The following is a 24,140-nucleotide window of genomic DNA, read 5'->3' as shown; positions in this document are numbered from 1 at the left end:
CTAAGTAAGTTGTTGAAATCAGTTACTATAATGCTCTAACGTTATAAGCAAGTTGTTCAAATCAGGTACTATCAGTACTTGAGTAACATTCTAGCGTTTGCCATATTAGAATCAGAAAATTAGGTCACCACAAGGAAAAAGACACACAATGTGGCAATTAGCAAAAGGTACAGATAAGCGAAAGAGGACGAGCAGGGAGAGCAGCAGCGTTGGGTACCGGAGATGGCGTGTAAGCGGTAACCCTAGCGCTCCCGCGCGCGTCGCTGTCGACGACCGAGGCGGAGGGAGGGGCGCAGAAGGCGACGGATCCGGCCAACCAGGCGACAGATCCGGGCACCCAGCAGGCGGATCTTGTGGAGACGGGGAGGGCTCGCGCTGGATCTGGTTGCTCGGCGCAGATCCACCGCCTCCGTTGGCTGCGCGAGGGGCCCCGCGAGCGGCCGCTCTAGATCCACCGCCGAGGTTGCTGACGTGACCTCCCCATCGTCATGCACGGCCACCACGGAGGTTCCTCCACCGCTAGAGGCCTCCGACGCGTCAGGGTGTCCGATGGCTGGGCGCGCGGCCGTGGGGATGACTAGCGATGGAGGGGCAAAACCCTAGGCCGCGCGACCCGCCGCGTTGCGTCGCAAGGAGGAAGTGGCGTGGTGGTGGTGGTGGTGGAGGAGGAGGAGAAGGAGGAGGGAGGCCACCACCGCGTGGAGGGCGGGCTACCGTCGAGGCCGTCCCGCGCCGTCGCCTAAGCTGCGTCGCGAGTCAGGAGCGAGGGAGGGAGGGAAAGAGAGAGAACGGAGAGGAGGAGGGCGTCGGGGTCGGGGAGAGCCGCCGAGGGCTTCATAGCGGGCAGGCGCGTACTGTAGCGAGAGGCGGAGCCAATAGGGGTCGTCGATCGGAGAATCGGACGGCCAGGGGAATTTCGGGCGACGTGGCCACCCTGGTTGGCAGCCAAAGTCCCCCAATTTGATAATAAGAGATACCTCGGAGTCAGGATACGTGGCCAAGGTCGAAGCCACAAATCTCGGCTTCGAGGTCGGCATCAAGATCCTGGCTCCGATCTCAGAGCCAAGATCTATGGTTTTGAGGTACCGGTCACGTCAACGCCACCTAGGATCGCCACCTAGGATGCCTTGTTGTGCGCGGTCAGACACCTCGGAGCCAAGATCTATGGTGCCGAGACGTGTTACCTCGGAGCTATGAGCTCTGGCATCGACCCCTAAGGTCTAAAGATCAGTTTACGTCTCCTAAGGGGCCAAACGTAATTTTTCTTCAAAAAATGAGACCAGATTGTAAAAAATTAGGGCATCTGCACATGAACTAGCGCACACGTGCTCAACAACTACCTCGGCCCTGTTTGTTTCCAAGAAATTAGGCTCTGTTTGCGTGGCTGAAAAATTATGGATGAAAATACTATTGGCTGATTTGTTATAAAAGAAAAACAAATTGACTGGCAGAAAAAGTAACGAACTGAGCCTTTAATGTTGCCCGCATTGCAGATAGTTCTCGCCATAATCCTCCTGTTTAAAGTGGCAAACATCAGGCAATTGGATATTTAAAAAACTCAGTTAAATTTGTTAACCTTTGATATCTGTATAAACTTCTTGGCTAAGAGCGCCTCTAAGAAATTAGCCAAACCGTTTTCTAAAGATAAATTTAGCTATTATTAAAGCAAAAACAGACTCTAAGTGACTCTAAATTTAGTAACTATACATCCCAACTCATTCGCTCTCTACTTTAAGAAAGCCTACCTTACTGGCCATTTGAAATACTCCAGTATTTTTTTTGTCAAATCAATTTTAGAGAGTAGCTAAATCAATAAATTTAGTAGTCATTTTGACTAATCTCTTGGAGATGCTCTAATGGCTGCCTCTGGCTGTCAGTTAGGCAAAGTAGCAGGAATCTACCGCCTGCGAGCATACTGACGCAGCATTGGCGATCGGTCATGAAAAGGCAAAATCTATTTGGCAGCAACAGCGAGTTTCTTTCTTCGTAAATTTGATTACAACAGTTCCATCTTTTAACATGATTACCCTACACAGGAAAGGAAAAGTAGAGCATATGCAGACATTAACCACGGACTAATTATGACTTCCAGAATAGGGCAGCATCTGTAGGCACCAACCACGGACTTATAAATTCCAGAGTAGTAGAGCATCTGCAGACATATGAACCACAGATTAATGATTCGAACACATGGACAGAACATAACTGTAGCCTTTCATCTCAGGTTTACAGAAGCATCAGGAAGGGAATGAAGGCCAGCTAGGTTTTTTTTGTAGTGTGGGTAACAAAAGCTACCGCTACCATCTTCTTGCATTCCCTCATCCCGCTGAAAAAACACAGGAAAAATAGCAGGTCAATAATGAGATTGTAATGGTAATAAACCCACCTAAAAGATTACAAAGAAAAGTAGCATAGTATATGTAAGTTATGAAATGATTGGTTCCTTTTTTCTAATCATTGAATTAGGAAAGGAAAGGTCCATTACAACATGTGCAACAAAACACAAAATTAACACCCCCACCCCCGGGCGTGAAAATAAGATTTTGTGGTCCATGGGAAGGTATCATTAAGATATATGCCACCGATATGGGACATTGGTACAAAAAGATCGGTACAGCTGGGAGGTAAAATTACTTAATCACTTAATTAAACACAGTCTTTAGTACCCCAGACAAAAAGCAAAATAAGTGCAAGAGCAAGGTGCTGCTCAAATCTGCAAGGAAAAAATCATACCATAACAAAGAGCATCTATCAAACTCAGAGTGCATACTACGGAACAGGAAATGTTTTTAGTACCTCGCACGGACAAAAAAAACAGAGTGCATATACGGAACAGGAAATGTTTTTTAGTACCTCGGATGGACATTAAAAAAACACAAATTTATTGCAAGAGCAGGGAGCTACTCAAATCTGTTAAGATAAAACCATGCCATAACTAAGCATCAATAGTCAACCTGAGATCGCAAACATGAAAGTGTTTGATGATCTATTATTATCGGTGGATAAGTTAAGAGAGTATTGTATAGACCCCCTGGAGCTTTGGTTGTACAGAACCGAACAGAGAGAAAGAACAAGGTAATTGCATCGTGAACGAAAAAACTGCAAAGATGGGCAGATCATAGCTTAATGTTTAAATTTCTCTTGGATTTGTTGGCGCCTGTTAGTGTCCATATTCAGTTCATTAGCATCTCCATGAGCTCACTAATTTTAACCCATAACCACCCGCTACCCTTGCATGTAACGCACAGGACCAACAAGATAATCTTCCCCCAAGTTTCAGAACTATATACAAGTATACATGCATGAAAGCCTTCCTAACTTCCCCTATAGCCATATAATTTCCACTAACCTTTTTAATCGGTCCGCTCAGGATACAAGCCCTCGCTCCACGCACCTCTGGTTTCGTTGTAGAGTATCACATCCTCAGCCTAGGCAAACAGCTCAAGTCAGAGAAAATTCAGAAGGTAGGCCACAAAAAACTGTTAATTTGTGCGGAGTAATCGCTATAACTTCTTTTTGGTTGAATGCTTTTCCTTCCTTAACTCATGAGAGCCACCGGTTATGCCAGACTGTCACATCCTCTTCCAGCTAGCGAACAGGTCAAGTCAGCAAAAAACGATTCAGAATGTTGTAAGAACAAACTGTTAATTTGAGCTGGTTCATTGTTATACCTTGTTTTTGGTTGAATGATTTTCCTTAATTAACTCATGAGAGCCTCTGGTTATGCCGTTGACTGTCACATCCTTTTCCAGCTAGCGAACAGTTGAAGTCAGCATAAAAGGATTCAGAATGTTGTAAGAACAAACTGTTAGTTTGAGATGGTTCATCGCTATACCTTGTTTCTTGTCGAATGATTTTCCTTAACTCATGAGAGCCTCTGGTTATGCCGTTGACTGTCACATCCTCTTCCAGCTAGAGAAGAGTTCAAGTCAGCAAAAAAGGATTGAGAATTTTGTGAAAACAAAATGTTAATTTGAGCTGGTACATTGCTATACCTTGTTTTTGGTTGCAAGATTTTCCTTTATTAGCTCATCAACGTGCACTTTACCCAGTTCGGTATCTTGAGCCTTGCTATGTTGCCATTCCTTTTCATGCCTGGAAAGAGTAGATATACAAAAATGATATTAACTTGCTTCTCACCCCTCACAACATTATAAACATTTCTCACACACATAATGAAATATACCAATCAGTATATATATATCACACCAGGTAAGTATGTCTGCTGAAGCTGGGTCAAAGTGAATCCTATAGCAAAAGCCATCAATTCTAGCCCTCTTAAGCACATATTCATCCATACCAAAAGCCAACATATCCAAGGCCGACCTGCGAATATCTAAACTCAAGGTATTCTCTCCACCTAAGATATCATTGTCTTGCCTCAGCTTCTTACAGACAAGCCCAGACTCTTTCGTGATTCCCTAGAAAATTTTGTTTGCAATTTTTGCAAGCAAGTTACCCATCAAAGAGTAAATACCAGTTCACAACAAATAAAGCTTGTCATTTCTGGTCTAGCACCAACACTTACCAACAGCACAGCACAGGTAGCAACAGAAGCAGAACACGGATCTGCACGCGAATACTTCTTAATGAGACAAAACACCCGGTTACGAATGCCATGGCTCAAGTCATGATGTAAGCCATAGGGACCGAACCCCAACCTCAGCCACTCAAGGATCAACTCAGCTCCCTTCATGATACAATTGATGCAATCATACTGCAAGTAGAGTGAACAGATAAATAAAGTGCATATAATGTAAACTGATGCAAAGCTGTTTCTATACATACAATAACAGGAGGTATGATAGGGATAGGCGTTTTCTCTGTGGGCAGCACAAGACTTATGATTTCCTTCTGAATGCTGGTGCTCAGCCTGATCTCAGGAGAGAGAAGACGTAATCCCTTCGTCTTCTGCTTCTGCTTCTTTTGTGAGTTCTTCTTCTTCTGCTTCTTTTGCGAGTATTGTAATCGCTGCTTCTTCCATTCAGAAACCAGTTCGGCCTCCTTTTTGCAACACTTGGAAAGTAAGCAAAAAATAGATCAATTCACTGTAAGTGACCAATGAATGCAAATCTAGCCTAGCCTCAAAGGTTGCACATTAAGCTAGTAATTGGCAGGCAGTGAAGTTACCAGATAGACGAGAATAATAGCCAGGTTGTGATCGGCAATAGCCAAGTTGTGATCAGCACAAGCCAAGTCGTGATTGGCACAAGCAGAATTGGCATGGTGTTGTCCGGTGGTAGCATCAGACAAGTTGTGATCAGCACAAGCCAAGTTGTGATTGGCACAAGCAGAATTGGCGTGCTGTTGCCCAGTGGTAGCATCAGACTGTGTAGAACCAATAACCTTCTCGCAACCCTTGGAAAGCAAGCAAAAAAAAACGGAACATTTTACAATCGCTGATAATAATTCTTAGCGAAGCAATGAGGAAATACAACCCTAACCTAGCCTGGAAGCCTGGAAATTCAGCTAGTAACTAGGAAGAAATGGATTACCAGATATACTAGATTAACACCAGCGGTAGCACAAATGGTTGGCTGTCTACCGAGGGTGGTCTCAGATTGAGCCCCACTCGCTTTGACATTTCGCCAGTAGAATTCCTCAAGGTACCTCGGGTTGTAGACAGGAAAGAAACGTTCCCATCCCCATGCTCTCTCAAACAGATCTGAATTTGTCGAATATTACGGGGATTCAATTCAATTTTCCGAAAGATCAAAAACAAAATCGACGAAGAAGTAGGTGCATGCGAGAGGCCAGTGCGGGTGCACCTCGGTATTGGATCATTCTCGGCGGCGGCATCTTAAAGCAGACGCCGAAATCTTCCTTCACCTCCTCCAATAGCTCAACAAATTCAGTGAGGTATAATCTGTCGAAGTCCTCATTCATGGTCCAGATCTCGAACCTCCGTAAAACGCCCCCCTTGGAATCCGTGCCACGGGAGATGGTTGAGCCGAAACTGCACCTGGAGACAACCCCCTGCAGGCCTGGGGTCTCGACCTCTATCCCGCTGCTGGATTTTGTGGTGGCCCCGCCGGCGCCGGAGAGGGCTGAAGTGGAGGAAAGGAGGCCGGCGTCGGATCCTGTCGCGCTCAACGACATTGCGGCGGCCTCAGAGCCCGCGCGTTAGGGTTTAGGGTTTGTGGATGGACGGCTCAATAGATAGATAGACCGGAAGAGTCCGTCGAGCGTGTGCAGGGCTCTCCTCCCTCTCTTCGACTTGCCCAGGTTGAGGAGAGAGGGAGCAGAGCGGCAGCAGGCCTTTGTTTGCTTCGTGGACATAAAAATGTGTCTGCCCAGGCAGCGTAGCGTTCCTGGGCCGAAGCAAACAACCCCGAAGTCGCGAACCCTCCCGTCGGGGGCAAGACATGGTAGTGATCGAGCTGGAGCCCGAGGAGGCGACGCGCCCCTCGTCGCCTGCGGCGGAGGAGCAGGCGGCCGCCGCGGCCGGCGGGGAGGCGTCGAGGGCGGCGGAAGAGGAGGAGGAGGAGGAGGCCTTCGAGGACGCGCTCACCGACGAGCAGCTGCGAGAGGTAGTGCCATGACCGCCCCGCATCCTTATTGCATTTCCCCTCACGGTTGTCGACTGCGATTCTCGAATCTGGGGTTCAATTGCTTGGTGCTTGAACTAGGTTGGATTGATTGCTTGATTCGTGCTTAGAGCTGGAGCAGCGGAGTATTCCACAAGTAGTTTTGTCGCTAGATTTGATTAGGTAGTGGTGACCCCCCAGAACCGCCTCTGTTTGTTATGAACAGCTGTAAGATGGTGATATTTTTAGTACTTATTGGCTGACTAGCTATGTTCCATTGATCAGACTTCATATATTCTCTAATTTGCCAAGTCCTTCAGATTACCTGACGAAGAAACAGTGCTCCCTTTGTTCATAGATATGAAAATACAATATCTGAGCTTCGTATCATGCTCAATTGGAATGAAAGTTAGTTTTGTGGTTTATACCATGCTTTATAGGAGATGCTGATCAGTTGTCTGTTTGGTTATAAATAGGTACAAAATGAATGAATGCAGTAGGCAAACTATCTTCTAGAAAATTATGCATATGCATATGAAATATACAGAGCTGATGTGCCCAACGCTACGATGAAAAGACTTGTTCTCGAATTTTCACTGTCATGCTAGTGCTACACATTTTATGTAACTGTTTCTTTTGCAAGATAATGATAATCCAGAATTGATTTTATCTGTAAAATTTGCTAAGTTTTGCGGAAAAACTAGTTAGGATACAATTTGATGTAGTGTTTGGTATAAAATTTTGCTGGCAGTAACTGCCACTACATGATATAGACAGCAATTCAATTCATTATCATCTCACAACCTATTGGAGGCTATTGCTTGAAGCACATTATATTGTTAAATTATTTGCTACTTTGGGTCTGAATTCTCTATATCATCCTTTCTGGGGAGATTTATTGCACTCTGGTAAATGAGTATTCGTTCTACTTGTTGTAGAAAGCTAGAAGCCAAGCAAATGATGCAAAAGCAGAAGGAAACAAGCTTTTTGGCGCTGGACAATATGAGGAAGCATTATCACAGTATGAAATGGCATTGCAAATTGCTGCTGAGCTGGAATCTGCTGAGGATATACGTGCTGCATGCCATTCTAATCGTGCTGTATGCTTCCTGAAATTGGTAAGCCATTTTCCTGATTGGAACATAACTTTGGTGGGCAGAGAAAAATATACAGATTTGTGTGCCATGATTACTCCTTAATGTCGTGAAAATTCAGTAGTACAGTGTGGTTATGTATTTTTTCATAAAGATTGTGCCCACTGGCCCACGGCCACTACTGTTATCCCCTGATCTATATGATTCCTTCTTACTATTTTCACCTACAGAGGGCTTGTCCTTGCACTCCTGTGTAAGTTTGCTAGCAAACACTGTTTTGAATATACTGCCTGAACTTGCTAGTCTCAAGCTGTTTTGGTAGTCAAAATCCTTTGATTTGCTCTAGTTTTGCTAAATATTTGCACTTGTTTAGTCTAGTTTCAAATATGTGTACTATTCACCTTAGTCTCTTAGTTATTTACTTGGACCACCATATCTGTCGAATAAAACTGTTTTTTGTCTCGTTACAAGCAGACCCCAATGCTGACTTTTGTGTTACTAGGGAAAACATGATGAGACGATTAAAGAATGCACAAAAGCACTTGAGCTCAATCCAACATACCTAAAAGCCCTGCTTTGGAGGGCATCGAATAAAGCTGTTTTGTCTCGTTACAAGCAGACCCCAATGCGACTTTTATGTTATTATAGGGAAAACATGATGAGACGATTAAAGAATGTACAAAAGCACTTGAACTCAATCCAACATACCTGAAAGCCCTGCTCCGGAGGGCAGAAGCACATGAAAAGCTTGAACACTATGATGAAGCTATTGCCGGTTAGATGTTTTTTCTCCTATGTGCTTTTTTATGTGTCAATTTCACATTATTGCCACATAAGCATGCATCATTTTTCAAGTTCACAAGTTCTGATTGATGTCAAACTATCACTGTTCATAGATATGAAAAAGGTTATTGAAGTGGATCCTTCAAATCAACAAGCCACGAGGTTGCTTTTCCGACTTGAGCCCCTGGCAGCTGAGAAGAGGGAAAAGATGAAGGAAGAAATGATTGGTAATGTGCTGCCTTTTTTCAAGTATCTCAAACAGCGTTATTGGCGCTTTGTGACATCATTGTGGAAAGCTATAGACATCTCTTCTGTAAAGTGGCTTCTCTTGCTGCACTTGTTTGTTTTAGGAGTACATGCAGATGCAGATCTCTGCTGTCATGATATATTCTTTCAAGGAACACTCGGTGATGAAATGTGAAGTGCTTAGGAGTTAGATATATTGTGCAAGGAAAATGCCAAAGTTTTACATTGCTCACAAAGCGTACCACTGAACAACATTAATTTCAATGCCCTCCTGTTATCAGGATTTGTTTGTTTTTTACAGATAATTTCATGTGCCGTTGTGCTGGTGATCAAGTAATGGACATGTTTTTCTTTTTGCTACTAAGGGACCCATGTTATCTCTTGCAGCAAAGCTGAAAGATCTGGGGAACTCTGTGCTGGGCCGCTTCGGAATGAGTGTTGACAATTTCAAAGCCGTCAAAGATCCAAACACTGGTTCTTACAGCATTCAATTCCAGAAGTAACATGACGTGAAGAAAAACATGGATGAATATGGCTGGGCGGCATATTTCAGTTGTAATTGTTCAAGGCACTTGTGACTTGTGCGTCACATACCTGGACCATATCCAAATAGATACCGGCAAATGGATCTCAAGGTGGAACATGCAAGAGGAATTGGATTATTGCGTTGCGTTTGCACTTGTCGCACGTTAGACTGTTAGAGATGCTTTCCCAAGTGCGAACTTGCATGATCATTTTGAACTCTGGTATTTTCCTCAATACAAAGTTGTTTTTTCTTTGTTGTAACGATGCCTTCTCGTTTAAAAGAAGACTGCATTTCCATGCGGTTCAAACATCCCAGTCGATGGCGACATGGCGATACGTTCCTGTTGTGTCTTGGCCCTGATCTCGCCTTCCCATATCGTCGGAAGATGCCTAGCCTGACGCGTAGTCGTTCGTACAATTTCAAAGCTAAGGACAGGAGTCGTTTGGAGCCGTTTTCTATGGTAAAGTAAAATAGTTCCACTTGTGAAGCCCCTAAAAACATGCTCTCACAGTGATTTGGGGTGGGATGGAGCTAAAAAAAAAGTGGCTTCTCCCGGCTCCTCCTCCAGGCCTCTAAAAACATGCTCTCACAGAGAAGCCATTTTGTCAAACGGTTTACCAAAACCGCTTCAGCTCCACCGGTGGAACTGTTCGTGGAGCTGAAGCAAAAAAAAAATGGCTTCACTAGTAAAATGAAGCCCTGCCAAACAGGGCCGGTTCCTTCCGGAAAAAAAAGGAAAATAAGAAAACTAAGTCGGTAGCCGCGAAGAAGTGTTTCAGGAGGGCGTGTTTGGTGTTCATGCAATCATGCTCCGAGTAGTACGCTCTTGCAGTGATGATAACGGACGGAATAAACTCCGTCTCGTCCGGTTGGTTTTGTACTTTTGTCCCATTTCGTATGGAAAAATATAGGAACGAGGCAGAAAATAATAGAGGATTTTATTTATGGGAATATTGTGTTTTTGCCCTTATTTTGATGTCCAATTATGATTTTACCCTCGTTTTTGTCGTCGTTGTGATTTTACCCCTGTTTTGTAACAACTAAGCCTCAGTTTACCCTTACTTTCAACTCTGTCAGTTATATCCCTTCACAGTAAGACCAAAGGACGACAATACCCTTATTCGCTCCTACCCTTCCAATCCCCCGTCCTCTATCATCCTCTCTCCCTCCGGTCTCCTCCCCTCCCCTCTCGGCGCCCGACACGCCCCCTCCCTCCCCTCCCCTCCCGACGCGCCCCCTCCCCAACTCTCCCTCTCTCTCCTCCACTCTCCCCCACGATGGCTCCCGCGCGGTGGTGCGCGGTTGCCGCGAGCGCGGGCCCAGCTCCCGGCGGTGGCTCCTCCCGGATCCAGCGTCGAGTAGGGCGCAGGGCGGCTCGGCCCCTCCCGGTGGCACGGAGCAGCAGCAGCGGGTGGCGTCACGGATCCGCCCTCCTCCCCTACCTCCATGGCTCCACCGACGGGAAGGAGCGCGGCTCTCCACCATCAGCGTGCGGCGCAACCCCTCTCCCTCACCTCGGATCCGGCTGGATCCATGGCGGGCGTGCCACCCGACGGCTGGATCCGATGGAGGACGGCCGGATCCATGGTGGGCGCGCCCCTGGCGACTGGATCCGGTGGAGGGCGGCCGGATCCATGGCGGCCGCGCCCCCCGACGGCTGGATCCGGTGGAGGGCGGCTGGCGGGCGCCCCCTCCCGTGGTGGATCCATGGCCGGCGCGCTTCCCGACAGCGGATCCAGGGAGGTCTCGTCCTTCGTCGAGACCAACGCGTCCGCGACCATCCGATGTTGGGGCCCGCAGGGTAGCGCGGTGCAGGCGGGGCTCGCCAACGCGACCGCCGCGACGTACCTCGCCGCGGGGGGCTTCCGAGCATGCATCGTCCTCGCCTCCGGCGCCGCGCTCTGCTCGGGCGCAGACAACGTTGACGCGGCGACGAACGCCTCTACCGCCGGCGCGCTGCCAAGGGACCTCTTCGGGTACGGCCTGGCCGTCGGTGACTCCCACGCGTGCGCGCTCCGGCGGCCCAACCACACCGTGGTGTGCTGGAGCCTCAGGGGGCCCACCACCACCCTGTACGAGCCGGCGCTCAGGATCTCCTTCCAATTCCTCGTCGCCGGCGGCAACTTCACGTGCGGCATCGCGTCCAGCTCCTGTGATTTGGTCCATAGGAAAATTAGGATCAATATTTAGGAAGAACGAGTTTTTGTTGCTCCATCGATTTAGCTAACTGTGTATTCGGTGATGTGATTTATTTGCCAAACAGGGGTAAAATCACAACGTATTCAGATAAGTAGGGGCAATTTCGCAGGGGTAAACTTGTCTTTACTGAGTCCATTTGACACCGTTACTTGCTGTTCACGGAATAAGGGTAAACTTAAGCTTCGTTTTCAAAAAACAGGAGTAAAATCACAACGATGACAAAAGCAAGGGTAAAATCACAACTGGACGTCCAAGTAGAGGCAAGAACGTAATAGCCCCTTTATTTATTTATTTGTTTGTTTGTTTGTTTCTGTGCTCGTTTCCATTTTGTTTTATAGGATGTCTAATAATTACATATCTTTGTACTATATTTATATATTAATATGCATTAATATATCTACTAATAATCACTAATTAGTAGTTACGCTTGTTAACACACATGGTGTACAAAGTAAATATCAGATATCTTAATTTAATTTTTTAGCTCTCCATCTATATTATTTGTCTATTTCCGTATATCAGCATATCACGCTATTGCTTTTTATCTCGGTTTTTATAAACTCAAATCATGTTTCTGCAAAAAAAAATATAGAAATGAAATACGGGAAGGGGATTTTCTCGTCGTTTTTGTCGGTTTTCATCCCTAGCTCCGTGCGTTTCGGTGATGGGTTGGGGAGTCGTTGACAGTCGACGTGGGCCCAAAGAAACGCAGAATGCCCGTGAGCCGAATCAAGGCCCACGAAGCCACCAACGAAGCCTGCATATTCCGCTGGCCCGTCAAATGGCAGCCGTCCGATGAAACTTTAGGGTTTCACTCTCCCGTATATAAGCCTGCCCACAACCCCGCCTCGAAAACTTTAGCCGCGCGGACGCCCACCAGCACCTGAACCCCCTCGCCGTCGCCGCCTCGCCCCGCGCGACCGATCTACCGCCGCGGCCACCATGGTAACCTCCCCTCCCACTCCTCCCCGCTGCTTCTCGCTGTGCAGATGGTTTTGTATCGTGTCCTGATTCCGTGACGATGCTGTGGCCGCAGTCGCTGATCGCCGGTGAGGACTTCCAGCATATCCTGCGTCTGCTGAACACCAACGTGGATGGGAAGCAGAAGATCATGTTCGCCATGACCTCCATCAAGGGTATCGGGCGCCGCTTCTCCAACATCGTCTGCAAGAAGGCCGACATTGACATGAACAAGAGGCAAGCACCTTGCTTTCTCTCCGAGGATCTTTATCAGATCTCGCTTGTGACGATGGGGCTGATACGTTGTGACGTGTCGGTGGGCGTGCAGGGCCGGCGAGCTGACGTCTGAAGAGCTGGAGCGGCTGATGACGGTCGTGGCCAACCCTAGGCAGTTCAAGGTACCGGACTGGTTCCTCAACAGGAAGAAGGACTACAAGGACGGCAGGTTCTCGCAGGTTGTCTCCAACGCCCTCGACATGAAGCTCAGGGACGACCTCGAGAGGCTCAAGAAGATCAGGTGTATTATCTATGATTTCCCGTCCCTGGTTGCTAGATGCAATGGCTAACAGTAATACATACATTGTTCGTTGAGAAATGATGTTGTTAGTATTAGATGGCATTCGTATACTTGTCATTTATCTGTAGGCTTTCCTAACTATAGCAGCATGTCATACTGGTCTAATACACTAATATTAGCTCATGTTTATACTAGTCTGAATTGTTGATTTCGTTTGTGTTGCTGACAGCCAGTTGTATTACCTTATGAAGTTGGGAAGTGTCTATCTAGTAGCATTTAGGGTATCACTATGATCCCCTGAGCATGTTTGGGCCTTTAGTTACCTACAATGATGTGCTATCATGCATCCATCTACACACACAAGCAAGTATGCTGGGTTGTTTGAACTACCATTGATGATTGAGGCCTACCATACATTGTGCACTGCTTTCTCCATCTGATGGTCGGTTGCCCTGGTATATGTCAATGAAATGAGATGGAAACCTTATGGACATAGGATACTGTTGGTTGGCCTTATGGTCGTTGTTGCAGAAGTTTGGTTAGGCTCACAGTGATTTTAGAACTGTCGGATCGAACTAGTTGATACCTGACTGAAGTAGCTTTGGGTATATGTGTTTGATTCCCCAAGTAGCCACTGTATATCCAGCTCGCAATTGCAGATTATCTGCTTAGTCCTGACTCCTGAGTCTTGGGTTTTGTTGGTCACTTCCAAAACAGTTTTAGCATTGTTATCTCAAGGCATACAATCTTCAGTTTCAGCATACATGTTGTGCCCAACTGTCCATTGTGCATTCTTCTGCATTCTCTAGTAATGTCAGTGTTGATGACCATTCTTGCTTTGTTAATATACTACGTAGTTGGATCATTATAGTAGCTCAGGCCTTCAAATTCATAAATCAATTTATCATTATATGTGTGTGTTTCCTAAATCATCACTTACATCTACTTGTTTTGCAGGAACCACCGTGGTCTGCGTCACTACTGGGGCCTCCGTGTCCGTGGCCAGCACACCAAGACTACTGGCAGGCGTGGAAAGACTGTTGGTGTCTCCAAGAAGCGATAAGCTAGCGGCGGCTTATGGCAACGGCAGCAGCTTTTTAGCTGCAGCGAACGTGCTTACCTTCCAACAAATCTTAAGTACTACCGTGTTGGTTCATGTCCAAACAGTCTTGATGAAGGGTTTCTGTCTAGACAGTTTCCTGAAATCATGTTTTGCCCTAGGATAATCTTGCAGTTATGGAACCTTAATATATTGTATCCTGCAATGTGTTCTTTTTTTCCCAACTTCTAAGAGTAATTTTATTTTGATGAGACTTTTGTTGATTGACTCCGTACCTTGTTCATTGTTGTCTCGAGAAGTGCCTTCCCAGAGCAGGTATGCACATGCCTGTGGCAGATAGGTTTTTTAGGCCATGTTTGTTTCTGCGGCTAAAGTTTAGACTTGTCACAACGAATTTTAGATATAAATTAGGAGCATTACTCATAGACTAGTTATGAAACTAATTATACAGATGAAGGCTAATTTGAGAGACAAATCTATTAAGTCTAATTAGTTCATAATTTGAGGATGCGGTGCGGGCAACAGCAAACATTTGCTAATAATGGATTAATTAGACTTAATAGAAATTAATCTAGGGCTTCTGCAATTATTTTTATAATTAACCCATGTCTAGTCCTTCTAGTTAGTATCCTAACATTCATCGTGACAATGACTAAACTTTAGCTCAAGGATCCCGACATAGCCTTAATCATCGTTTTCCACTATGCAAATCATAGCCGTGGTATGTGTTACGCCTGCTGCATTCTACAAGTTTGGTTTAGCGAAAGCTGCTGATTTATTGCTTTGCCTGGTGGTAGACATAATTGATGAAAGTTATGCCAAATCAGATTTCCGCATTGTTCATACACGCATGTTGACACTTTGCAACGCCATAACCTCACGTCATCCTACACACCATGACCTTGATTTTGATAATTTGATTTCGACTACGTTAAGGTAATATGAAACATCCTCAAGCTGGTTGTGCATGTGGATTTTGATCATAAAACCTGCGACCACAAAACTCTGCACGCCAGGAGCTCTTGATACTGCCCAGAAGCAAGCAGAAACAAGTGAGGTAGTAATTATACTAAAACAAATACATGTATGCATTTCATTCATTTCACACCGACAAGATTTTGATTTTCACCCATATCTCTATCTTTAAGTCTTTAACCGATACCAATCCTTCGTCATCCCAAACTTTAGGTGCGGCGTTGCAAAGTAGGAGCACAGCATTTGGCTACCATTTCTCAACGCACGCATGCCTCTGATTTCCACTTTTCTCTGACAAAGGATTGTTTGGCTGTGTTGAATGTTGATGGATGGATGGATTGGTTGGTTGCAGGTATACAATATGTGCTCTTTTACGAACTTCCATTCACACTTCATCTTCTCTATATCTAGGCTATGTGGACTCTGCAAGGGCCATTCTTGCAGGGCAGTTCCAGTTCGTCCCTCCCTCAGAGGCTCATAGCCTCAGACCTCCCAGTTCACTTTCGCCGCGTCTAGGGCCCCCCTTTTCGTCTGCCCGTGGCCTGCGCACGATGATTGGCATTGCATTGCAGCTCGAGACGGGCTGCTGCTTTCGCGTTAGCCCACTGCCCTGTAAAATATTGTTCGATCATAACCGAAAGGAACGCCGGGAGCGCTTTCTTTTTGCACGCAAGTGTAGTCCTAATGGACATCCAGTCCGCCGAATAATTTGCGCTTACCGAATCGAAGCGGTCTTGGTAAACAATGGGGGCAACGCACTAGCACATTTGCTATCCGGTGAAACAGTGTGTGGCATACGCGACTCAAGTGCAGGTTGATGCAGCAAGGTTCGGAACTTTTACCGCCGCGGGGCCGTTCGCTGGTCTGGAAGTTCCAGACCAGCCGGCGGCTCTCCCTCACATTTTACTGTTCATCAACACAGCTGAACAGTATTTATCTCTCACACAACCAGCCAGTTTCGTACAAACGAATACTGAGCTTTATGCCCAAAGAACTACTCTTTTTTCTGTTGTTTGAGGGGATGTGATGCAGCATGATGCTTCATCCATGACACAAGAAAGGAGGGGGGATGTGACGCAGCATGATGCTTCGTCCATGACAAAAAAAGATGTAGGTGTAGTAATCTCTATCTACTTACTAAAACAAAAAAAAAGAAGAATAATCTTGTGTGTAGATTCTAAATCAACAGTTGTGTAGTCGGTGAGGATGTTGGAGTCCGACTGCGCCAACTAGCATAGCAGGCCGCATCTTGCGGTTCGCTGTGTGTTTTCCGTTTTGCGTTGGTGATGGAGACTTTTCCAAGACACATGGCTTCATCTTCATCATGATTGTGCACGTTGATCACACCCGCCGGGAGGCATTTCAATTCCTCGATGAACACGATTAGACTAAGGGCTTTGTTTGAATCCCATGCAAACGATTAGTTGATAAACGAAAATACTCCTTCCATATATAAATTCTAAGATGTTTTGTTTTTAAGTTAAATACACCGACGACCCTTAAACTAGTAAGGTTGCGTTATTTAGGCCTACGAACTTTGAAAAATCCATTTAAACTTCGTAAGTGATGACACTGTAGGTCCATAACAACGACATGGGTATTTCTTGATGTGGCATGTCAACATTACATGATGTTTTATATTTAACCCCTCTTGTTCCCTCTTCTCACACGAATGGATCCTTATTTCCCTCTTCTCTCGTGCTACACTAGCCCGTTTGGCACCACAATTGTCCGCGGGCTGCAGTAGCCATGAGAGAAGAGGGAAGCAAAGAGAAGAAAGAATCTATTCATGAGGAAAGGGGATAAAGGAGCGCTTAAAATAGAAAAATATGCCACACCAGTGTACTATATCAGCAAGAAACATCCACATAGCTGACATGGGCTGGTTGTGCACCACTTAACGGCTCCGTTCGCTTTGCTGAAAAAAATAAGTCGAAACACTGTTTCGGCTGATTTGTTGTGAGAGAAAAACGCTGTTCTGGCTGAAAAAACAAGCTGAAAAGTACGGATTATAAGACAAGCGAACATGGCCAACAAATTTAGGAACTCATAAATATATATTTAAAGCTGGTGGATCTAAGTGACATACGCTTACAAGTTAAGGTCTTATTTAGATCCTTAGTTCATAAAAAACCAGCTAATATCTTATCTACCACCAAACTAACAACTAGTTGGTTTCTCTTAGCTGATCCCACGTGATCAATAATTAGCTGCTAAGAATTAATTGAGGCCCTCGTCAGCTAATATTCTTACCTACCAGTGGCGGAGCCTGAAACAAATTGTAGGAGAGGCCAATTTGCTAAATTTGAACAAAAATATACACAAGCATCTTCTAATTGTCTTGTTTTCTTCGTTCAATTAGCATAGTGCTCCACAAGTAGCAGCTCAATACCTGCTTTCTCTTTCCTCAGTTGAGTATCATCACAGGCACCACCCTTTCCTCTTCTCTTGTATGGCCAACCAAGGCGTTGCTACTCAATCCATCTTCTCTTTGTTCTTTTATCCTCCTCAAGCCAACAACGGCAAAGTCACGTCCATTCTGATTCACTAGTCTTCACAAAATTCTCAGTGGCAAGGGGGGGGGACCGTGGCCCACTTTGGCCCCAACGTGGCTCCGCCTATGCCTACCACTCAGCTAACAATTAGTTATTGTAGTTTTTTTTTTCCAACTAACACAAATAATGTTAGTTGTGTGGATCCAAACAGAGGTTAACATGGCAATAGACAATTGTTTGTTATAGCTGGTATTTTCAGCTTCATCCTGCGTCAACTCCTTGTTAGATCAGGTTTATACAATTAATTGTTAGTTGAGTGAATTAAATGGGGCTAACACGCCAGTAGATAGTAGAGTAGTACATACTACGTACTGATGGTTTATACAGAGATCGGATCGGTTCACAGAAGGAGTTGTGGCGACGGATTAAAGAGTTGGAATGGAATGCCGCGTCATCACGAAACTGGATTCCTCTTGCGGCGTGCCTTTCCAGCCGAAAAAGCCGGAAAAATAGGTCAAACGCAGCCGTCGGATCATCGACGAACGGGGGAGGAAACAAAGCGTGTGCCCTCCCTTCATCATCATCATCATCAGATCAAAGAGAAAAACACAAGATGGAAATGGGATGAGAGACACGCACGCACCGAACCCAACCCAACCCCAAAGCAGTTGGGAATTGAAATCCCAGGTGGATCCAATTCTGCCAATTGCGAGTTCCTGGCGTCATCGCCCAATTACTTCTCCTCCCCACGCCGGCGGAGGAGGAGCCTTTTGCGATTCGGCACCAGTTCCAAATTCCCCCGTATCTTGGCTGCCCCCGGGCGCAAGTATTTTCCATGCATGATGCGTCGCAGGACGGCAGGAGTGGGTTTCCCCTATAAAACCCCGCTCGGATGGCACGGACGCACCGCGCACTCGGTCGTGGAATTCCTCCCCCACGTCGTCGCTTCTTCCGCCGGCCTCCGCTGCTAGGTGCTAGCTGAGCGTAAGACCTTTCTCCTCTGCTTGTTTCGCGGCTGCGTCGTCGTCGTCGTCTTTGATGCAGTCTGAAAGCTTCCTGTCTTAATTTATTATAATTGCAATGATCAACTCCCTCAAACAAAACACAGTGGTTGGCTGAACTATTTAGGTCAACCAAAATTTGCTATTGAGATTAATTCGAGAGGTTGAAACAAAGCTTCCGGTTCTATTTTAGCAAAGGGGACTTTAGTCCCCCCCCCCCCCCCCCCCCCCCGGAAAGTGATTGAGAAGCTCGCTGAAGAGGATGAGGATTTGGTCTTATTGATTGATCACTGTTTGTTTCTGTTTACATGATTGGTACATCATGTGATCAACGTGTGTTGCTCCTTTTCTTCAAATTATATATTATATATCCTGTTTCATTGGCTTCACATGTTACCATTTTAGAGTTTAGTACTTTGTCATATCATTTTGAATAAACTTGTGTAATAAATATATAGGACATCACCTTGCCTTTCTTCAGATGTCTGCACCTGCAGGATCATGCTTGCGTTTGAATGATTTCCTTCATCATATATAAGACAATGCCCTCCTAGCTTATAGTGAGCAGAGAACCAGAGGATTCAGAAGAATCTCTCTCAAATTCGCCTTATGAGTTATGAGAGCTTATCAATATTCTTTTAGAACTCTACAAGAACAAAAATAAAATGGTATTATAATACAGGCATCCTAAAGTTAGAAGCTTGAACTTTGGCTGCCAGCCCAGTGCATTTTGTCTTACTCTTGAGAGCAAAGGTTTAGGACAGAGCATATCTTCTTTTTCTTGATTTGTTCTTTCAGAATATGCTCTCGTCTATCGGGTTGGCGAACCTAATCACGAATGCTATCTTATGATCTTATCCTATTACTATGGGGGGCAAACTCTAACAGGTATATGTTATTCTTTAGGCAAATATAGGCCTGTTTATTAAAATGAGTCTGCCCTGCTTAACTCAGGGCATGTGATGTGACTTGCCAGCACATCATTTGGCCTATATTGGCATATGCTACACATGCTGCACAGCATAGATATGGCTATGTCATGTTTAATGCATTGTCTGAACTCTGAATAAGCCTTGATTTGAGGGCAAAAGCAAGCTTCCAGTCCATGACAAATTTGTGATTTAGTTGGTATAATATACTAAGAGATGAAACACCGAAGGCCTCAATAATTCCACGGCCTGTCATTGCTGAGTCAGCCATGTGCTTTTCAAAACTGAATATCCTCCGTGGTATTTCTGAATCTGCACAGATAATGTTGTCAGTAACATTTATAATGAAACTTTTTCGCTGCATTAGTCATAATTGCGTCTAACTAAATGGCAACCATGTGAAACTGTACACTAGCAAACATGTAGAAGAGCTGCATACGTATACCTTTTGAATTATGTTTGCCATATTTGTACTATGGCAACCGTAGTACTCTGTAGTTCTTTGCCTTGTGGTTTCTCTTTGCTTTGCCTGTACAGTTTGGCACATCTGGTTCCAGTTCATTAGAATAAAAGGGCAGCCTTAGTTATTTTCTTTATTACTTAAAAGAAAATCTCCTTATGTTCTCTTCACGGGCTGAAAATCAGCAATTGAATACTCAGCATGTGACACTGGCTGTACAATCAGTACAGACCTATGTCACCAGGCCAAGTACAATTTGTAGATCTAACCGAGTAGGCATATTTCTATTGCTGAAGTGGAGAGAGACTTTCTTGACCACCATTTTTACTGGTTTTACGGCTGAAATGCTGGATGCTTCTATACGAAAAGAACTAAAGAAGCAGTGAGTGCCTGACCTCTTTGGGACTGTCTGAATCACGAATTCATGACCAGATCCCTGAAAGAGATCAGCCTCCAACACAGCAATGGTAAAGGATTGGTACCTTCACATAGCTTGACAGCAGATTATTCTACCAGAAAAGTTGTGTTATAGGGAAGTAACCGCGATTTGTCGCTATTATCATCTAGCAACCTGCCTGTCCTTTCTTGACCGAACCAAACCTCACCAAGTGGCTATATATAGTCCTGCTAACCTTGAAACTCCTCCAGAGCTTGGACATCCTCTCCTCAGTAACTACATTTTGTTGTTCCTTGGGAAGATAGAAAAATATATCCTTGATTTTCTTGAACAGGTTTGATTTTTTTTATGCTTCTAGCTCTTGTAGTTAGGCTTTCTGGGTTCTTGCTCATCCCATTGGGCTTCCAGATTCCATTTCAGGTCTGCTTCTGAAGGGAGATTTCGTCGAACAGGATGAATGCATTGGCAGCAACAAGCAGGAACTTCAAGCAGGCAGCTAAGCTGCTGGGCCTCGACTCCAAGCTGGAGAAGAGCTTGCTCATTCCATTCAGGGAGATCAAGGTGATAAAACCACCACAGTTCTTTTAGATCTGGTAAACTGTTTCCCGCTGTTTCACTTGCTCAGGGTGGTTCCACTGTTTCCCGCTGTTTCACTTGCTCAGTGTGGTTCCTGTATTCCTGATGATAAGGTTCTGGGCTTTTCCCCCATCTGAAACAGTATGTTCAACTTTTAAGTAACAAGCAATTTGTGGTTGCAGGTTGAATGCACAATCCCAAAAGATGATGGGACTTTGGCATCCTATGTTGGATTTAGGGTTCAACATGACAACGCTAGGGGACCTATGAAGGGTGGAATCAGATACCACCATGAGGTAAGCAAATATGTTGCTCCATTCTTTTGTTATCTGTAACACTAGTCAGCATTTGATTCTTTCCACACCTTTGCCGACCTGAAATGGTCCTTAAGCATAAAGGCTTCAAACAATCCTTAAGTATAAATTCTAGATTTTTCAGGAATCTGCCATAGGCAGCATATCTCAATGGATCATGTTAATTTTGAGATATCTACCTGAAGAAATGAAAAACAAAAGTATATCGAATTGTTTCTTGAGACCAAGTATATTGAAAACTGGGAACAACAAAACAATATCTGAGCTATATGGGGTTGCATTCTGGCTCTATTTCTTTTTTGAAAGTCATTCTGGCTCTATTTCCTTAAGCATAAATCTGTCATACACAACATATCTCAGTGGACCATGTTAGTTTTGAGATATCTCCTTGAAGAAATGAAAAACAAAAATGTATTGGATTGTTTCTTGAGACCAAGTATAAGTATATTGAAAACTGGGAACAACAGAAAGTATGGGGTTGCATTCTGGCTCTATTTCCTTAAGCATAAAGAGATGAAATGGTCCTTAAGCATAAATTCATAGTTTTTAGGAATCCCATGTATTGCTGAAATATTGGATTTCCACTATCTACTTAGGGACAACTCACAATATCCGAGTATATGGGTCACACTATATGATTCTATCCATTTGCTTCAAATTAATTTTGCTCTTTATTTAAGACTCTTTGAAATCCGTTGGTGAAACCTGGTCCTGACATTTAAATTCCTTTAACAACTCAGGTTGATCCTGATGAAGTCAATGCCTTGGCACAACTGATGACATGGAAAACAGCAGTGGCTAACATACCATATGGAGGAGCTAAAGGTGGAATAGGATGTAGCCCTGGAGACCTGAGCATCTCCGAGCTTGAGAGGCTTACCCGAGTTTTTACTCAGAAAATCCATGACTTAATTGGCATCCATACTGATGTTCCAGCTCCAGATATGGGCACCAACTCACAGGTTATTTTCCTTTATATATTATTTCATAAAGGACTTTGATGAGAATTGGTTATCTGTATATGTTTATTTTAATATGGCCTATTTTGTTTGTTTTATGGATGTAGACAATGGCATGGATACTTGATGAATACTCAAAGTTCCATGGTTACTCACCTGCTGTTGTGACAGGAAAGCCTGTTGTAAGTAACTATCTATATTGTGGTTTCAACACATATATGTACTGATTCCCTCAAAAACATATATGTACTGAAAAATATGTTTCCAGATCAAAATTGTAAAATACTGAAGATTTCTAAAAGGGTGGTCAAATTAGGAATTTTATCAAGCACAATCCATTGGAATTTATCTAGGATGCAACAAGATTACGTGTTTAGCAGGCATAATGATTATTTGGTAGAAGCAAAGTATTTGACTCTTCAGAGGATGCTGGCTTACCTTCTCATTATCTTGCATGTATTGTGAATTTCCTGCTCAACACACAGGACCTTGGAGGATCGTTGGGAAGAGATGCAGCTACTGGAAGGGGAGTTCTGTTTGCTACTGAAGCTTTGCTTGCAGAGCATGGCAAAAGCATTGCAGGCCAGCGTTTCGTCATACAGGTAAATGATGTCTAGGTTAATTTTCAGACTGTCAATTGCATAATATACACCTTTCGGCTCCGATTACGAGAACAATTCATGATTAAGGTTACCTTGTCAGTTTATCATTGAAAATCATTCATAGCTGAACATTTAATCTGCAAAGGTTATCTCTTCAGTAACAGGTGCCTTTGCTTGAACCCTTTTCAGGGATTCGGAAATGTAGGTTCCTGGGCAGCTCAGCTGATCAATGAAGCCGGTGGCAAGGTGATTGCTATCAGTGATGTCACAGGCGCTGTAAAAAATGTCAATGGCCTTGACATCGCTCAGCTAGTGAAGCACTCGGCCGAGAACAGAGGGATCAAGGGCTTCAACGGGGGAGATGCCATCGATCCAAACTCATTGCTCACTGAAGAGTGCGACGTCCTCATCCCAGCAGCGCTTGGGGGAGTCATAAATAAGTAAGATTCTTCTCATTGCAGTCATTTTCACCGTACTGAAAAGCAGATTATTTTCAGTTATTACATCCTAGTTGTTCCTGTGACTTCAGGATGAATAAATTGTTCGTTTGCATTTTTTTTTTGACAGGGATAATGCTAACGACATAAAAGCGAAGTACATTATCGAGGCTGCCAATCACCCCTCAGACCCAGAGGCAGACGAGGCAAGTTGAAACCTTAACAGTTTCAGAGAGACTGACGGTGAAGAAACTGACTGTTTTCTGATTCCCCCCCTGTAATTCCATTCCATCCCCAGATCCTCTCAAAGAAAGGTGTCCTCATCCTCCCCGACATCCTTGCCAACTCTGGTGGCGTCACAGTGAGCTACTTCGAGTGGGTTCAGGTCCGTAGTTCTTCTCCTTTGAGCTGCCCATCTGTCACCGCACAGTGTTCCTGTGCTTCCACACAGACTACAGAACACTTGTAATGTAAATTGAACCGTGGCTGTGGGCACGTGCTTTGGATTGTTCAGAACATCCAGGGGTTCATGTGGGACGAGGAGAAGGTGAACGCAGAGCTCCGGACGTACATGACGCGCGCCTTCGGGAACGTGAAGGAGATGTGCCGGAGCCACAACTGCGACCTCCGCATGGGCGCCTTCACGCTGGGCGTCAACCGCGTCGCGCGCGCCACCGTCCTCAGGGGATGGGAAGCATGATGATACCTCTGCATTGTGCTTGGCATCGTGTCCTCTTGAGCCTTGTTTTTCTTTGGTTATTATATGTCGATCGATCAATGGAGGTCCTGGAAAAACAAGTTCGGTTAATAATTCCAAGAAGTGGGTCTTCTTGGAGATCAGTACCGGAAGAAGAGTAATAAGTCTGTAATTCGTAGCTGAGATGCTTGTTGGTGGTCTGCAAGCAGCAATGCCAATGCCATTTGGTTTCCTTGCACGACTTTGGGTCATCCAGCCACGTTATGGAAGCATTTGTTGCAGATATATTAGCCTACAACTGTCTCATCACACTGTTATCTTTTTAGTACAACCGGTGGATGATAGGGGACCTACCTGATGTCCTGATTGAGTGACACTGAGCACAA

General features: G+C 44.8%; 4 protein-coding genes and 1 long non-coding RNA gene across 8 annotated transcripts; 3 read left to right on the top strand and 2 right to left on the bottom strand.

Moving 5' to 3' along the window:
• Positions 1-1,788: 1,788 nt before the first annotated feature.
• LOC136478622 (uncharacterized) lies at positions 1,789-6,247 on the bottom strand. Of its 2 annotated transcripts, XM_066477018.1 has the most exons (12): positions 5,769-6,247; positions 5,496-5,665; positions 5,131-5,358; positions 4,789-5,016; positions 4,529-4,717; positions 4,210-4,421; positions 3,996-4,095; positions 3,836-3,912; positions 3,672-3,752; positions 3,511-3,588; positions 3,350-3,428; positions 1,789-2,326 (listed from the first exon to the last, which is right to left on the bottom strand). In XM_066477018.1, exons 1-9 carry the CDS (start codon positions 6,097-6,099, stop codon positions 3,737-3,739), a joined length of 1,551 nt encoding a protein of 516 aa, XP_066333115.1. In that variant the 5' UTR covers positions 6,100-6,247; the 3' UTR covers positions 1,789-2,326; positions 3,350-3,428; positions 3,511-3,588; positions 3,672-3,736. The 2 variants fall into 2 exon arrangements, with proteins under 2 accessions (XP_066333115.1, XP_066333110.1); XM_066477013.1 differs by having other exon boundaries at positions 1,790-2,326; positions 3,350-3,588.
• LOC136478888 (uncharacterized) lies at positions 6,226-9,436 on the top strand. The gene is made up of 5 exons (XM_066477028.1): positions 6,226-6,530; positions 7,466-7,645; positions 8,270-8,396; positions 8,518-8,631; positions 9,038-9,436. The coding sequence occupies exons 1-5, from the start codon at positions 6,366-6,368 to the stop codon at positions 9,151-9,153; spliced, it is 702 nt and encodes a 233-aa protein (XP_066333125.1). The 5' UTR covers positions 6,226-6,365; the 3' UTR covers positions 9,154-9,436.
• Positions 9,437-12,172: 2,736 nt separating this feature from the next.
• Positions 12,173-14,182, top strand: LOC136478302 (small ribosomal subunit protein uS13z/uS13y/uS13x-like). The gene is made up of 4 exons (XM_066476702.1): positions 12,173-12,320; positions 12,412-12,572; positions 12,664-12,852; positions 13,810-14,182. Exons 1-4 carry the CDS (start codon positions 12,318-12,320, stop codon positions 13,913-13,915), a joined length of 459 nt encoding a protein of 152 aa, XP_066332799.1. The 5' UTR covers positions 12,173-12,317; the 3' UTR covers positions 13,916-14,182.
• Positions 14,183-17,985: 3,803 nt separating this feature from the next.
• Positions 17,986-24,052, top strand: LOC136478106 (glutamate dehydrogenase). Of its 3 annotated transcripts, none has more exons than XM_066476470.1 (10): positions 17,986-18,366; positions 20,578-20,730; positions 20,928-21,041; positions 21,800-22,021; positions 22,126-22,200; positions 22,504-22,620; positions 22,810-23,060; positions 23,188-23,263; positions 23,356-23,442; positions 23,572-24,052. In XM_066476470.1, the coding sequence occupies exons 2-10, from the start codon at positions 20,623-20,625 to the stop codon at positions 23,755-23,757; spliced, it is 1,236 nt and encodes a 411-aa protein (XP_066332567.1). In that variant the 5' UTR covers positions 17,986-18,366; positions 20,578-20,622; the 3' UTR covers positions 23,758-24,052. The 3 variants fall into 3 exon arrangements, with proteins under 3 accessions (XP_066332567.1, XP_066332636.1, XP_066332698.1); XM_066476539.1 differs by lacking the exon at positions 17,986-18,366 and adding an exon at positions 20,384-20,503; XM_066476601.1 differs by lacking the exon at positions 17,986-18,366 and having other exon boundaries at positions 20,655-20,762.
• LOC136478531 (uncharacterized) lies at positions 23,058-23,386 on the bottom strand. Its single transcript, XR_010764293.1, has 2 exons — positions 23,276-23,386; positions 23,058-23,095 (listed from the first exon to the last, which is right to left on the bottom strand). It is a non-coding gene; the product is annotated as an uncharacterized lncRNA (long non-coding RNA).
• Positions 24,053-24,140: the final 88 nt, after the last annotated feature.

Source organism: Miscanthus floridulus, chromosome 1, assembly GCF_019320115.1.
Source record: "Miscanthus floridulus cultivar M001 chromosome 1, ASM1932011v1, whole genome shotgun sequence".
Taxonomy (NCBI): domain Eukaryota; kingdom Viridiplantae; phylum Streptophyta; class Magnoliopsida; order Poales; family Poaceae; genus Miscanthus; species Miscanthus floridulus.
The sequence above is the reverse complement of the archived record's forward strand: the minus strand, read 5'-3'. Positions and strand labels throughout refer to the sequence as shown.